At 40.2% G+C, this 16,907-nt stretch overlaps 1 protein-coding gene across 5 annotated transcripts in view; it reads left to right on the top strand.

The window, feature by feature from the left end:
* The window catches only part of wdpcp (WD repeat containing planar cell polarity effector), an 84,922-nt gene that overhangs the window by 26,760 nt on the left and 41,255 nt on the right, over positions 1-16,907 (top strand). For 3 of the 5 annotated variants that reach the window (XM_013910989.1, XM_013910988.1, XM_013910990.1), the window contains exons 4-9: positions 2,962-3,012; positions 5,896-5,966; positions 6,987-7,046; positions 8,179-8,293; positions 13,111-13,247; positions 16,586-16,777. In XM_013910989.1, the coding sequence (XP_013766443.1) occupies positions 2,962-3,012; positions 5,896-5,966; positions 6,987-7,046; positions 8,179-8,293; positions 13,111-13,247; positions 16,586-16,777 (626 nt within the window). Of the gene's footprint in view, positions 1-956; positions 1,018-2,961; positions 3,013-5,895; positions 5,967-6,986; positions 7,047-8,178; positions 8,294-13,110; positions 13,248-16,585; positions 16,778-16,907 lie in introns of all 5 variants that reach the window. The other 2 variants (XM_013910987.1, XM_013910991.1) reach the window with 1 other exon arrangement.

Below are 16,907 nucleotides of genomic sequence, written 5' to 3'. Positions count from 1 at the left end.
TTTAGCAAACTGCATCCATAAACTACTGGGGAACAGTTAATAGATAGCTGAATAGTGCCAAGTAAAATACATTTAATACAAATAAAACACTAGAATTATACTGAATCTTCTTGGAGAGTCTTTTAAAACATTTAACCAAACAACAAATGCTGTTATTTCAAAAGGCACCACTGACACTGTTCCACGTCCAAGTGAAGCCAACAAAAGATTGCTGGTTCAATTCCAGTCAGAGACCTAAATCCCTTTAGGGGTTGTGTCAGGAGGGGCATGCGGTGTAAACCTCTGCCACATCAAACATGTGAAGCTACAATTTGTGATAAATGAGCTGCCCACGTAGCACTATAAAGTACTGCAGTTACACATGTTTCAATATGTAAAGTACAGTGACACACTTATATGGCTGAACTTTTAACATCACTCAGGCACAACAATAAAACCACTGTCAAAGTGAAAATTCACTATGCTGCTGGGAAATCCTAGGGTATTTTAGCACCTCGTCATGGGACATGAAGCATTCCCAGCTGGTCCCTGTGCCCCCGTTTATTATAAAAGAAAATGATCAGGAGCAATCTGACAGACAGGTAGACTTGCCTTCCAAACTCCCCAGATTTCTATCCAGTTGGGCATCTACAAGATATGCCAGAACAACCCTGATCTATAGAAGCTCCACGCTGTAACCCACAAGACCCAACAGATCCGCTGCCAGTGTCCCAGTGCCAGACACCACAAGACACCCCCACAGATCCTGGTCGATCCCCTAACAAGTCAAAGCTGTTTTGGTGCCACGAGGAGGACTCACACGATACTACGTAGATTATTTTAATGTTTTAGCTGATAAGTTTTTTTCTTTTTTGTTTTGTTGTTTTAGCCCAAGAGTCTATCTTACCCCGAGATTTGTCAGCTTATATAAAAGAATTGACATGTTTTTAATTCTGTAGGTTTTGCTTCATTTTCAGTGGAAAATATCAGGACTTGTCTTATCTGAAGACATTTCAATATTTTCATCTGCTGCAATTGGTGAGATGTTTTTGGCAAAACTACTGTACTTTTTTTTTTTTAAAACGACTGCTCACATTTTTATGTTTGACTGCTTGGAAGTAATGCAAAGATCTGATTGAACTTGAAATGAATATTAATAATTATATAATGAATATTACTTTATAACCACAATAATTTAGACACTTGGGGTTTTATGCATCTAACAAAGGTTAATTGATATTAGCCTTAGCATTCATGTGGCTTTTTAAGTTTTAAGTTTGATTTGTTTGGGTGAACCAAAATCTAAAATCTGGGACCATCCTCTTTCACCTTACACACACAGTGGTTTGGTTTGGTACATAGTTTAAATGGAACGGGTTTAACTGATCTTATCTTCCGGTGAAGTGACCTAAATATCTTTGTTTCATCAGTTCTGTAACATTCCTGTAATCTGTCGCAGTCTCACACTATATGTTTCAGCGCCTTTGTCATGGATTTCCTTTGCTTTGTCATAGTTTTCTGTTTTGTTCTTATTTTGTGTACAGTAAGTCTCCCTGTCTCGTCTCTCCTCTCCGTCTTCCTTTCGCTCTCATCAGGAGGTTTTCTCCCTTCTCTCTCATCTGAGAAGCTGCCTTCTCTTTCATTCCAATCTTCAGTGGAGAGACGATGCTCTTGCTCCAAATCCTTTCATTTGGAGGATTACTAAAGTGTGGCTTGATATCAGAGTGGAGGGAGGAGTGGGGAAGCCGTGGGAGGAGGAGGGAGGGGAGAATCACAATCCAAAAGTATCACAACATTTTCACACAGCGGTGTAATGATAGCTTGGGTCATGATTCGATTTCATATACAATAGATTACATTGGATTACAATAGAATTTGAATGTTTTCTTTTCTCTGTGGCATTCAGCTTATATAAATAAGAGAAACTTTGTATGCAAAACTTAAAAAAAACTGCATAACAATGATCTCCATAATGAGGTGGCATGTTTTGAAATGTAAAGATCCCTACAGGCCTGTAGTATTACAAAGCCTCTATAAAAATGGGTTTTGATTTTTGATGTTTCTCTTCAACACTGAATGTTCATATTAGACCAAATAAGCAACGTTCAAGTTGAAAACAACTTAAAGCATTTTTAGGTATGCAGAAATTGCTTTATTAGAATTATGTGGGTATGGTTAGATTAATTTTGATTGGTGGTGACCAAAAAAGTCCTCAGATTTTCAGTAACAGTATGCAATATCACCTTTTGTGCCATGTGTTTATGCAGGACCTCGTCACTTATAGGTACAAAGCTGAGAAAAGCAACATTTTCTACTTTGCATGTGTGTAAAGTTTTTTTAAAGTTTTTTTTAAAGTTTTTTGGTCATTTAAGCAAAATTCACATGTTTTGTTTTGGGGTTGTTTTTTTTAACACATTGTAAAAAAATTAATCTTTGTATATCGGTAAGACTTCAATGATTGGTTGGTCACTCTAGCCACGAGCATCATTAAAATCAGATTTTGTGTCTAGTTGTTTGTGTTTACCTTTGTTGCTTCCACCTGTCCCCACTAGAGGGAGACCCAAGCTCACTGGAGCAGCTCTGGGGGTCCCCAGCAGCCAGGCCCCCCCCTCTCCACGCTCCACAGCCCCAGAGCAGGTGCCCATGTCTGGGCCTGTCTGGCCCTTCACCCCCTTATCTGATTAATACTACTAATCCTGGAGGTGTTCCTGCCTGCCAGAGAGGCGGGCCACCAGACTGGCCACTGTCTTGCTCAGGGCAGCCAGGCCGTAAGGCATGGTTGTGGGTTGTACTTTGCCAACATGACCCCTTGGAGCTAAGGGGATGTTTGAGCTTCAGCTTAGTTTTCTTTTTCTGTCTACATCATATAATAACACTAGATAGCATATTTAAATAATCCACAAATATTGTCCTTTTTTGTATTTTCTATATATTCCAATAATTCTAATAAGTCCCTTAATATGGCTTCTTTATTGTTCCCAGCCATTTCCCTGGATCATCACTACTACAATGACAAACTCCAGTTCTGTGAAGGTAAGTTTTCCAGCAGTTTCCAAAGAGTGATTGTCACAATTGTGTGTTTCTTTGAGCTCTGGTCATCTCGCCATTGGATGACCATCCTTCAGAAATCACTGCAATACTCAGTCAGCTGTCCTGTTTTCCTCTTTTCGCTCTCTCCCACCCTCTCTTCCCTCACACTCGCGCTGCTTTTCACCCAGTGGTGGAATACAAACACCCTTATCAGGAGACGAACACTCATCCCCCTGCCCTCTTCTCCCTCCCCTCGCTCTCCTGCCCCCTCCTGCACTCACCCTCCACATTCTCATTTGCATGCATCTGTTTACCTCTTCTTCCCACTTATTCTTAATAGAGAAGCCCCACTCCTTAATGGTTCGTTTCTATAAAGATGAAAAGAGAGGCTGTAAAATACACAGATAGGCAAGTGATTGCACCACATTGGAAACTCCACTCCTTCATTTCCTTTTCCCCCCACTGAACTTCATGTATACGTTTGGGCAGAAGCACAAATTCAATTAACTGTTTTTTTTTTTTTCCATTCTATATGCTTCTTTCCCTCTGTTTAACCACTAGAGATGGAGGGGGGAGAAATGGAGGGCTGGAAAATTAAAATAAGGGGGGCCTTGGTGTGGTACTGGTTGAGATATGTTCTGCTAAATGTGAGCTTGCATTTAGGAGATAACTTGTATAAGAGCACCAGAAGTCCTTGATTCTCCTCAAGTATCGGTTTGTGTGCTTTAAAGGGACATTTTGCTTTCAGTAGAATATTTTTGCTTTATAAAGTAAAGTGTAAACAACTCACATACCTGCTGGTACTCCGTTGGTTGTACCATTAATTCGTAGATAAGGAGATATGTCTTCTAAATGTCTCACATTTTTGTTAATAGCTCCAATCAGGGTGACTGTCAATAACAGTCAATTAAACTTGAACTTTATTAAGTACTGTGTGGTGCATGTGTTAGTGTTATTTCGATAATATGATAAAGATGAAAATGATGTATATAATGCTTAAAAAATTGGAAAATATGCAGGTGAGGTGAAGGCAGTGGCGCAAATCACAAGATACATCTATTCATTCATTTTCTTCCACTTATCCAATTCAGTAGTAGCAGTTTTAGTGTTGGGGGCACATATGACTCATGAGATAGAACTGCTCATCTACTAGGTTGGTGGTTTCATCACAGACTCCATATGTTGGAAGCGAATCACAAATTGACCCCAGTGCATCCGTCAGAGTGTGAGTGTGTGTGAGTAATGGTTAGAAAGCCTTAATTAAAAGTATAGATTAAAAACACTGAACAGTCCTTTTTCCATTTACTTGTTTAGGTTTAGGGAAAAGTTGAAATACTTCTGCTTCTAGTACATGCTTTGACACTCTGGAAGTTACTAATCATTTAAGAAACTTTTGATTTGCAATCATTAAAAAAATGCATAATGTAGTTCTACTAAAAGCTAATTTCTTTATATATCACAATAAGCATATATTATAACCTAATCAATTATATCACTGTTAAAAGTACAATGAAGAAATTACCAAAGTTTATTATCAATTTACATTCTTTAATGTATTTTAGGTATTATACAGTGTTACATTTAAGATAAGATGTCATTAGTGCCCTATTTGTATAAAATATGCAAAGTAAATCCAAAAACGCCTAATTAACCAGTTTTATCATTGGCTATCAAGCCAATCTTTTTCAGAGGCTCTTAAAACCTCTGACTGTTCTTTTCAGTACTGTCATTTCCACCTATGCACTATTGGCTACTTCCTCTTCTGCTCCAATTTCTTAAGTTTACTGGAAGAGTATGGATCAACTCAAAAAGAGAAACTCTTTCAATTAGTGTTTAGAATATATTTAGAATAGAAGTATAAATTAAGCGTAAGGCTACATTTTTTTGGCCTGTACAATGAAGCTGCAGCCAATAATAATATGTGAATCTCCACATAGAAAGGCCTCAACTGACTCAGACCAGGACCCTTCTGGCTGAGTGCTAACCATCAAACATCTGCACCACGGTAAATGCTGTAGAACTACTCAAATGTGTCCACATGTTGTACTTTTCTCCCACTAGATTACTTAGCAGAGCAAATAACTCTGTCTTTAGTTCTTTCAGTGCAGTAGATTACAAACTTCCTGAGGTAAGGTCAGCTTTATTGCCAAAGCTTTCAGTAAGGAGTTCCCCATTGCCTCCTCAAACCATATTTGTGGTTGAATCACGTGGAGGTTCATTTCGCTGTCTGCACTCTTAGCAAAGACAATTATGCTACAGTCCTGGAAATCTGATGTTTGAAAAGTGGTAAAGGAATTAGAAAATGGATCACACCTAGAGAAAATTGTATACAAACAAAAAGGGACCAATTAGAAGGAAATAGACTAAACTGACTGTTCAAATGATTGGTTATTGGTGCAACAGATAACCTAATAAGTCATTACTGATTAAAAGACTGGCTATGTGATCATTCCCCGTGTTCCCATGTATGTGTTTGGTGTTTTTTAAAAACTTCTCTTTTTTTGTACATCTGTAATGTGCAAACATTAATACACGTGTTTAAAAAAAATCTTAATAGTTATTGGATTTTTCTTTCTGTTTTTGAACTCAGACATTAATTGTTTGTCTTGGAGCAGTGCAGCAACTCTCTCTGCATGCATTCACAAACACAATCACTGGCATGTGGACCGCCTGCCTCATCTACCTACATCTCCTCATTCCACCTGGCCTTCATTCCTCATATCGTCTCTTCTCACACTCAGATCTCTATTAACCTTTATCATTTCCGGGTTTTGGGTGCCACATTCTTCTCAATTCCCATGAGTGGCTTTTTAAAAAATGTCCGTGTCTGTGTTAAAAAGTTAAGTCACATGATCTCCCGGCTTTTCTTGTGTTTTTCCTCTTTAGCTCGAGGCTATTCGTGGACTCCCAGGAACCGCCGACCAGAAAAGCTACGCGATTCGCTGAAGGAGTTGGAGGTACCCGCCTCCTCTTTTCAGTAGCCCCCACCACCAACTTCACCACCACCATCCCTCCTGGATGCCCCCCATCTTCTTCCTCCCTCTGGGGATTTTTGGAGTTTTCCCTTTCCGAAACGGCCGATTGATTAACAAATAGGGGCATTCTCTCTTTTCTCCCTCTCCCTTCACTCTCCCTGTCGTTCCCGTTTGTTCTCCTCTCTCCCTCTTCTCTCTCATCACCTCTCTTTCGGCCGAGCTCTGTCATCGAGGGGGATATTTGAGGGGATCAGGGGCCTGCCTGCAGCCCCCTCATCCCTCCTCTTCCTCCTTCTTCCCCTCGCTCTCCTACCCCCCTCCCTTCTTCCCCTCTGTACTTGTAGCAGTACAGACCTAGCTTTGTTTGGAACCTGTCTGTGGCTGTCACACACACAGATGCACACACACACACTTTCCCCACCCATCCACCTCCCTCCTCTCACCCGTAACCATTGTCTGAAACTAGAAACACCCCAGCTCACCTCCACACCCCACCCTCCGCCTCCTTTTCCATCCCTCTCTCCTCCCATCCAATCACCCCAGCTGGGTTTGGAATGTGGCAGGAATGACTGACCTTACACACACACACACACACACACTTCATTTACATCACTTCTCACTTACGTCACATCACATCCACATAGTGAATCACACACACACACACACACACACACACACACACACACACACACACACACACACACACACACAGAGTTGTTACCTGCACCCCTTTCTCAACCCTCTTCCACCTCTTCATGAGCAGGAACTGCTGCAGTGACCTCCTGTGGTGGCAGTTGCCTGGTACTGTGTGCTACCAAGACAATTTATGCATTAGAAAGTTAGCGAATTGTGACTCCAGAAACTTACACAGACATATTTTTTGCTGTTTAATTTCCCACTCTGTCTAAAGCACCTGTCTGGTCTCAGCTCACTTTTGTTGCGTTACTTGGTTCAACTCTGTCTCTTTGTCTTTCTCTCCGTTTGTCCATCGTGCTCATTCAGGAACTGTTGCAGACCAACACCTGCATTCACACCAGATGGAGAAACAAGCACTGCTGCCAGGTATACACCCTCCTAAGCCCAAGACCTACTGTGTGGAAGTAGAGACACACACACATACACTCAGATATGTCTTTTGTGGGTGAAGTTTCAAGAGTTTCTCTTTATTATACCACCGCTTACTAGTTCATCTCAAACAATATCAGTATAATTACAACATGGCATTTTTAAAAATCCCTAAGGCTGATTTGCATGTTGCTAATCCTGGTAAAAGCAAGTTTCTAGTTTTTTTTTAAATGTTAGTAATATGTGAATTTGTTTATTGTGTCATCCCCGAGCACGATCATTTCTTTAACCCCAAGTGATAACAGAGTAGTGAATCTGAGAGTTAAGCTAATTTCTTTAGAAATTAAACTTGTATTAAAATATCAGTTTTATTTTGCTAAGATTAACACAGAAAAATCCCCAAATTTCTTTAGCATCTAACCTACAAGTCCCTCTTTAGGACTCTCGGTTTATAAAAGAAAAATGATTTCCTTCACTATTTTCTTTCTTTCTTGATATGAGCTAGAAAGACTCACTCTAGACATATTTCTAATATTAAAGCTAATCTAAAGAGTAAACAAATTCAAACTATGCCAGCAATCATAACAAGGATAAATAAACTGTATTTAATTCAAGTTCATTTTTCCCAGCTTCTTATGAGCATGAATGGAAGCCAGAAGCTGCTGTTTGTATTAGTAACATCATCCTTGGGTTGTAGTAGGAGCACGTAGAGCTGCACATCTCCTTTGGAGCCACGCATTTCTTTTCTTCTTTATGTCTTGATTATTGCTAAGTCAAAATCTGGTACATAGTCTCAACATTTAAGAAAATTACCTGGTTTAATTTCATATGATAAACTTCATATGTGATGTCTTCTACATCACTAAAGTCAATTTTCGCTGTTTTATGCAATGCATGCTTCACGTTTCCACATTAAAGTTCTTCCCAAAGTTACCTGTTGGATTTTAATTGTGATGTTACACTTCCTCCTCATAGGTGCACACCTTGTACATTATCTGTGACATTAAATGGGCTTTAAACTCAACAAAGGAGCTGCTCATTGTTGAATGGTGTAATAGAGAGACTAGACTAAATCTCTTTTAGCTGTAGTCATTCTGAGGTTTCTGTTTTTGTGTGTGCTGTCCTGCAGGTCATGCTCAGCAGTGGAGTGCTGGTGACCCTGACTGTACAAGGACCTCAGCTCGAACAAGTGTGTATAGACCGTACATTAGTGGGCCGACTACCAGCCAGCACGGTGACGCATGGTTAGTTGTAGAGGCACACTGACATAATGAATTCTTTACCCCCTAGCACATCATCACAGGACCCTAACTTAAAAAAAACCCCTACACTTTGAAGAAAGTGATCCTGGCCCTTACTTATTGACTTTTAGCTTTATAAGCAGACATACTCATATACTTAAGCCCCCCTATAAAATCAGGCTACTTTAATAGACAGACTTTAGGACTGCATTTTTAAAATGTGAAAATTGCAAACATTTGGACTTTTCACTGTATTTTTCCTGTCAAATGGGCCACATCAAGAGAGCCTGAACTTTTTATTTAGTCAGAAGTTGTCCGTTTTAAAAACATCATCCATCGTCTGCCATACTGCCCTAAAGAAAGTAAGTAATAAATAAACTGTCACATGACAGGGTATCTTTTTACATCTAATATTCCATTAAATAACTGAAAGTTCTTTTTTTTCACCGTAGAAAATGAGTTAAGTAGCTTAATGTTTCCTTTTGTTTGTGTTTTTTGTACGATGGCACCGTTGTAAAACTAGGATGACTTAAAATAGAGTAATCTGTAACACATTTTTTTCTTGAAGTGTAAGCCCCAGACTTACTGGTGTATTGCTGAAATTACACTTCATTTTCTTAAGACTCTCAGGCTCATTAGTATTATAAATGGATGGTATATTGAACACTAAATTACACTAAATTAAAGGGGAGCAATTTGGAGAAGTTTCTTTTTTATTATAGCTTAGAAGTGAATAATCTTACTGGTCTCATGTGGCTGTCAAACTAAAATGAGTTTGACACTTATTTGTTTTTTAAAGTCCAGTGATTGTAGCTTTATGTTTCAGGCATTTAAAGCAAGTACAGTTTGATGTATGTTATATGCTTTATTGTAAAGGTATAATAAGAAATTTCTTTGCTTGACCAAACGGTATGAAAGATGAGCAGCGTTTGTATTGACTGAAGGTCTTTAGGCTATGTGGAACATGCATTTTACATTAAATTAAAGTGTGCTATATATGCTATATATTTGTGGCCCTTAATTAGTGGCCCTAAGTGCTACTGGGTTTGACAGCCCTGATCAGCTGGTCCAAGACATTCAGGGAGCCTTTAGTGTACAATTAACATCATAAGACATTTTTGACTGTCGTATTGGTTACTTTGGTGCTGCTGATGTTAATTAGTGCTGTTGCAACCGGCATGCCCATTATAGTGTAAACAAAGGGCTTTCTGGTGTATTGTTTTTATTTTTGAATTTACTGAAAGAAATTCTGTTTTTTAGGTGATTTAAATATTCCAGAGGTTCATTGAGCTTTAAGCAGATTTACGGACACAAACATCATGCCCGGCTACCTCTCTCTGCCCACAGCAACAAACAAAACAAACAAACAAATGCGAACGCATTAGCATTTAAATGTTCAGTTTTATAAAAACCACAATGACGTCTATACCTCGCACTTTCTCTTACAGCGGCGGCATAGACGCCGCGGTTACACCTGCTCACCCCACATGCATCTACCGTCTACCCTTTCCTCGCCACTCTGTCACGCAAACACTCTCTCGCGCCACACGCGCCAACTCAGACACACATAACAGGTGCCACAGGTGAGCAAGGCGACTCTGCTAGCTAATTGCGGGCAAATCCTTTTGTGCTGTGTGTGTCCAGGGGCCTTCCCTTAAGAGCATCCATCAGTGTTTTTCCCTCCATCGCGCGTTCCTCCAGGGAGTACCGCCCCCCTCGCGCTGCACTCCCTCGCTCTGCAGACCTGGCAGGAGAGAATAAAGGGCTGTGGACACCGGCCCAAATCTGCTAATTATTTCTTTCTTTCTGTATCAATTATTTGTTCATAACACCGCCCTCCCCACTTCCGCCCGGGGTCTCTAGACACTTGATAAAGCCCCCATAGTACACACACACACACACACACACACAAATTGGCATACAGACATACACACACTTGTCCCCATATGCATACATTTGCGATTACAGATTTTTCATTTCTTATTTTTTTTACCCTCTTATAGACAAACAAACACTTTCTGTATGTCCACTCACATTTACACACACAGACACACACACAGGTACACACACACTAACTCATCTCCCGCTGCGCTCCATTCAAAGCCTCAGAGGCACTAATTATTAGAGTAATGGTTGTGAGAGGGTGGGTTCCGGGGATTGTGTGTGTGTGTGTGTGCGTGCGTGTTTTCAGGGTGGTGCAGTCGGTTAGAGGTTCTCACATCTGCCACTTGTTAAATTAGCCTGAGACAATTAGAGTAGAGAGCCTTAGTGGATCACACCATCTAATGCTTACAATGTACAGTTACTAAAACAGTTTACAATTACAGTTTTAACTCCTATATGCGTGTGTCTGTGTGTTTTGGTTTTTCTTGTTGTGTAAGGACATATGTGAGGTCAACGTGTGTTAGATTTTTTTTATATATATCTAAATTACTGCCATGTCAGATAAGTTGAAAACTTACTTAAATTGCTGCTCGTATTGATATTTTTTTTCACCATCAGTTAATGTGAATATTATTTTCTTCATCGTTTTATTTGTTTAATGCATGAAAAGTAAACCATAACTTCCCGCAGCCAGCCTTTTACAGCCCAAAGTGTATGATTTTCTGTCATGTGTTAGACAGGAAATCCTCATATTGTGAGAAACAATATTTGGCATTTTGCTTGACAATTATGAAAATACTTTTCCTTCATTTTCTTTTACCCAAGCAATTAATTGGCTAAATATTGCAGCTGTAGTCGAATCTTAAATTAAACTCTAAGCCGCTGCGTAATGCCAAAGAATTCATTTTCATTGTCTGAACGGGATTGGACAACTTTCTAAATGGAGAGCAAAAAAGCTTTTTGGTGTTTGTATGCAAACGAAAATCCCTTTGATTTGCATGGTTTAGGCTAAATGTGAGGTTTGGTACTTAAAGCAACTGCATCCAGGTCTGTTTTTATTTCACAAAGCAACAAAGCACACTCGTACTCCTTTGTTAAACTTTGCTTCCTGAATGCTGGTTACGACAGTGTTCCTACCATGAGCTCTGATTGCATCATAAAGAGCTGCAGATTACAAACATTTTACACCATCAAAGTATTAGCAGCTTCCTTTGGCCGATGGCTGGGCCAAGCTGCGCGTATGCTCCACGATTAAGCATCCTTAAGTGATTTTTTTCATAGCCGGTTTCATTTACCACTGTTTAAATGTGCTTTGGTTAAGCCCATTGGCCTCTTATGTCAACATGCTGCTGAGGAGATGGCATTAAATGGATTTAGGGGACTGTGTGTTTGTGTGTGTGTGTGTGTGTGTGTGTGTGTGTGTGCATTTTGTCTGAGTACGTTTCGTGGGGCCATGTGTTAGCTTTGCCGTATGCTTGTGGGCGTGAATGCATTTCTACATGTGTTACTGAGTGTAGAAATGCATGCATAAACTGTGGTTGCAGGCTTGTCTGTATGAATGTATTTGTAGCTATCCGTGCATTTGTCTGCAATTGTAGATTTGAATGTGTCTAAAATGTGTGTGCGTCTGGGGTGTTCACGGGTGGGTCATGAAGGTCTGGTTCTTAATGCCAAATCAGCCACCTGGTCCCAGATTGGGCCACAGCCTGGGTTCACATCCCTTCCTTCATTTGGAAATGAATGGGATTAATCTTAATCCCGTTTATAGACACCCATCGAGATCAATACTAAACTGCATTTAACTCGATTTGTCTATAATCTATTACAAAGACGCTTACTACTGCATTAAATGTTGTTTTGTAAAGCTAAGGCATCGTTAATGGCTGGGTTTTTTTTGTTGTTGTTGTTGTTTTGTGTTTTAATGGTTTAAGCCTTGAACCAGTTTTAGTTACGAATGCTTTATAATCCAACTTCAACATGAGGACAACCTGACTCAGTTGACCTGATTTAAAATGCTAGTTTTTCTGCATTTCTCTTCGCACGTGAATATTTGCATATTAATTTGAAATTTTCACACAACAGGATAATTTGACGTGTAATCGTACCAATACCCTACGTTTATAAATACACACATACCATGATTAATTGCTGGTTAGATTTCTGAATCTCGGGGTGCAGCCTTACTCGTTCAACTCAAAGCAGCAGATATCCTGCATGTGTAACAACACCCCCACCCTTTCCATTTAATTGGTTTCATAAACAGATTAATTTGAAGGAGAGGGAGGCTTAATTGCTAATCAGCGTTTCCATGCAGCTCCTGAAGAGTTGAACAGGATCAAGTGTGTTCTTCTACCACAAAAAGGCCTTAGAGCTTCCAGTGCACTGACAGGAGGGGAAGAGATACAGAGGAGGGGGGGATGCAGGAAGGTGGAGATAGGAAACGAGTAGACTAGGTGAAAAGGAAAGAGTAGGAAGGAAGAATTATTGACGGGATGTGAGACAGATGCTCAAAACTAATGGAAACCGATGAAGGGTGATAAGCTGCATTAAGGTGTAAGGAGAGCATAATGTTTAGAAAGGATCTCCAGGACGCTGTGCAGGTTGCAGAGTTAACAGTGTGGAAGCTAACAGGATAGGTCTGGATATTTTCCACATAAAAAGCCCAGTCTTTATTACTTAATGTGTCCAGCTGTCAGTGATTAATGATGAATATTAATGAAGCTATTGCAGACTTTGTAGATTTACAATCAGAAAAACTTGATGAATCATAACATGCAGATTTGCTACTAAATTATTCCACATTTTTCTCATGTGTTTACAAGTAAAAGCTGTAATTGTGCTCTAATAATATGGTTCTCCTCAATAGCACACAGTTGTGGTGGTTTTTTTTGTTCTGCTTTGAATGATGACATTTCGTGTGACGATGTCTTTGCCAGCGGTGCTGAGCGATAGGCTGATTCTGCTGTCCTTCCTGGAGCAGAGCCAAGTGGCGGCAGTCTACCTGAACAAAAAGACCCAGAACTCCCCAGAGACTGGCAGGCGAACAGACAAACTCTCACCCTCTGAAATCAAGGTACAGGTAACGCATTGATGGAGAAATGTGTGTGCTTAAGCATGTGTGTCTTTAGGTTGATGATTGCAAAAAGAGATGGAGAAGTGTTTAAAAAATAAAAATAAAACGGAGGCCAAAAAGAAAAAGTGCACTCAATGTAGCCAGCTGCTTGGGAAACACTTCCAGAGTGTTTTCTTGGATCAGTTTCACATTCGGTAGGGTACTTTTTCTTGTTGAGATTAAGTAAAACAGTTACATGTCCTTTCAGTGGACACCGGAGAGGAAATGCCATTAAAAATAACTATGAAAATGCTGCTAGGAAAGAAAAAAAACATGTTGAAGCTCAGTCAGAACCTGCTGGGTCCTTGATTTGTTATTGACCTTCTCCCTGTGACAGCTAGATAAATTACCAAATCTGGCTTGGAAAGTCCACTAAGAATAGTTTCCTCCAGTCTGTTCTCAATCTATATGGACGGTGGCCTGATTTTTGTAATCTGTAGACCATCACTATGGATTTTGACAAAGATGTGAAAATTAAATCTTATTTAAATGGCTGTAAATAATAAACCATTAATCCAATATTTTTCTCATCACATTTTCTTAAATATGAGGTTGCCTTGTGGCAAAATGTGAAGAGGTTACAAAAAAAGAAATCTGTTCATGATCGCGAACACAAATTATTTCATTTTTGTGAAGTTAAAATGAATTTGAATGTAATGCATTTCAGTGGGAAGTATGTTTCATGTCTTTTGCATGTATTTTATCCAGACTGTAACCTGTGTCACCCTGCAACTAATAAAATGTTTATTAATAAGATGTAATAAGATGTTTCTGTAAACCTAACTAAGAAGTTTATAAAACATAAACATATATCCTGAACCTAACAAAAAACCTCTTACTACCTAAACCTAACACAGTTTCTAATGATAATTAATAAGGCAATTAGAGTAGAGTCCCATGTAGGCCTCCAACTGTGGTCTGTGATGTAAACGATGAAATGATTCACACCACCACCAACTGCTCTTTTCATGCTTTGAAAGAGGAAAATATTCCATTTGTACACATGACATGAATCAGCACATATGAGACCAGTCAAACGGAAAAATTGTTTTCAGAGACACACTTCAAGAAAATGAGGGTGGGAAATGGATTAAAAGTCATAAATATTTCTCCAACTGGTTCAGTTTAGTATTACATCAATACAATATACATTATCATGAGAATGTAGCCTTTATAGCTCACATGTTCCCAGTTTGACTCTGGCTCTGCGACTTCCCTGTTCCTGTCTGTTAATCTCCATTCAGGTGTGTATTGGGCTCCCTCTGATCTGAAGGTGTTTTGTTTTTTTTTGTTTTTTTTAGCTGTTAGTAATATGCTTGATTATGTGTAGGACGGTTCTTCCCACAAAACAAAACTACACTCTGTCCTCCTTTGCTAGCTGGCTAACCGCTAACCCTGGCATTATCACATTACTGCCAGGCCCTTTTGTTAAGGGCTGTGTGTGTGTGTGTGTGTGTGTGTGTGTGTGTGTGTGTGTGTGTGTGTGTGTGTGTGTGTGTGTGTGTGTGTAAAAGCAATCGTTGCTGCTGTGCGTCTGTCTCCAGAAGCACAGTCCTGATAAGACACCCCCCCGCATCACCCCCACCACTCCATATTGTACATCCAACACACCTCTGTCAATGCATGTGCACATACATGCATGCAACCTGCGACCAGTACACACATGTGTACACATATGCCCAGCTGCCCATCCCCTACAACACACACGCACACGCGTACACGCCGCCCTGGTCCAGTGGGCTAAGCTGGAGAAGGGAGAGTAGGGGGCGTTGAGGGGGGGGGCTAAACTAATCCGGCCCACAGAAAGTGGTTTTTGATTATTGCTGACCAGCAAACGCCAGCAGAAAAAAAAACCTAGAAGAGCGAAGAGATGGGTAGGGATGGAGGGGACATACGGGGGGTAGAGATAGAGTGTGTTATTAACCCAGTGATTTTCAGATTTTATTTTTTCTTTTCCATTTCTAATCTGTCAGTGATCTCCCGTTCAGCTGTTTGGAGCAACTCTTTGTTCCCTTTATCATCGGATGTAGCTCCATCATTTTCAGGCGTATTCTGTGTCCAAAGCAAATTTCCCCCCCCGAGGGGGCAAGGAGGGCAGACATGGACCACTGACTCTCAAATCTGCTCCACTCATACAGTACAGCTTGTCGATTTACTAATTTCTGCATGTTCTGGGACTTTTAGACCATTTTCTTTTGTTGAGACATGTTTTTAGTAATTGATTTTCTAAAGACATATTCCCAAATTCCTGCTGATGCCCTTTTAGGGGGATTTTGATGTTACAACTGCTCTTTTCCTAGGTTTCAAACATTTATTTTGGCACAAACCTCTCATTGATCTATTACTGATACTGATCTAATTAATCTGGATTTCTTTTTAACCTCTTCATGTGCACTTTTTTGTTTCGTCCTTCACTCATTCATTAATTCATGCTTGTATTTTATTCCTCAATTCTCATTTCCCCGAAGCTATAGTGCATGACAGCAGCTTTCACCTCACTTGCCTTTCTTAACCCTCTCTCCAAACCCAAACAATCAGCTTTTTTTAATTCGTTATCACCATTTATTCCTCTCTCTTTTGCCTCCTTCACCTCTGTCCTCCCTCTACCTATCAGGTTTTAGCCATTCTTCTGCAGTGTGACAGAGGTCATGGATGTGTGTGTGTCTCTTAATGTGTGCGCATTAGCCATTGACTCTGGTTCCTTGTGTTAGTGAGTATGGCTGAAGATAAAGAATATATGAAAGGTTTGTATGAATATGGGGCTGTGTGTGTGTACCTGCACTTTGTGTGTCTATCCAAGAGTGTTTGTTTACTTTATAAATCAATGATTGTATACATACATGCACATATTTATGTATGTGTGTCTATTTGTGTGTCTGTGTGAATGTGTGTAACCCGCCCACCCCCCCAAGCGCCACGAGAGCTCATTACTGTGCGTCTCTTTGTTGTGGCCCGTAGAGCGTGGCGGACCTTCCCAAAAAATATGCACATCACTAAAACAACAAGCCCGACAGAACAAAACGCACACAGACATTAATAATGGAAGATGAAAAAACAACCTTAGACATCAACAAAAACAGGATGGGGGAAGGACAGCAGAGGCACCAGGGGCTCCAGCCGTGAAAGTGTCAGAGCCCTCGGGTTTTAAAACAGGCCAGGAAGGTGAATCCAAATGAGCGAAACACTGAGATGCTCGCATATCTTTCCCATTCTTCATAAAATATGTTCTAACTTCAAGAATCTCTGTCTTCCTACTATTTTAATTGCCCATTTTCACTGTTTTGTATTTTTGTGTCCAGGTGGTATGTGTGGAGTTGGGCGGGTGTGGTCGTAGGCTCCACAGACATGTAAGTCTCAACAGTGTCCAGGATGTGGCACTCTGCTGGTGGAACCAGGATGAGTCCAGTGAGGAGCTATGGCCCTGGACTCCCACAGATACACACAGGAATAACCTTGTCCTAATCAGCTGCTCACCTGCTGAAGGCCTGAAGGTACACACACACACACACACACACACACACACAGAGCATAGCACAGGTATACTTATGATGGCTACATTAAACACAGGGAATTTCCAACTGTGCATTTCCTAGTACAACTTGTCAAAATTCTATGATAAAG

This window comes from Pundamilia nyererei, unplaced genomic scaffold (assembly GCF_000239375.1).
Source record: "Pundamilia nyererei isolate P.nyererei 1_Seehausen unplaced genomic scaffold, PunNye1.0 scaffold00054, whole genome shotgun sequence".
NCBI classification, from domain to species: Eukaryota; Metazoa; Chordata; class Actinopteri; order Cichliformes; family Cichlidae; genus Pundamilia; species Pundamilia nyererei.
Note: the sequence above shows the minus strand (reverse complement) of the source record. Positions and strands in the feature narration are given on the sequence as shown.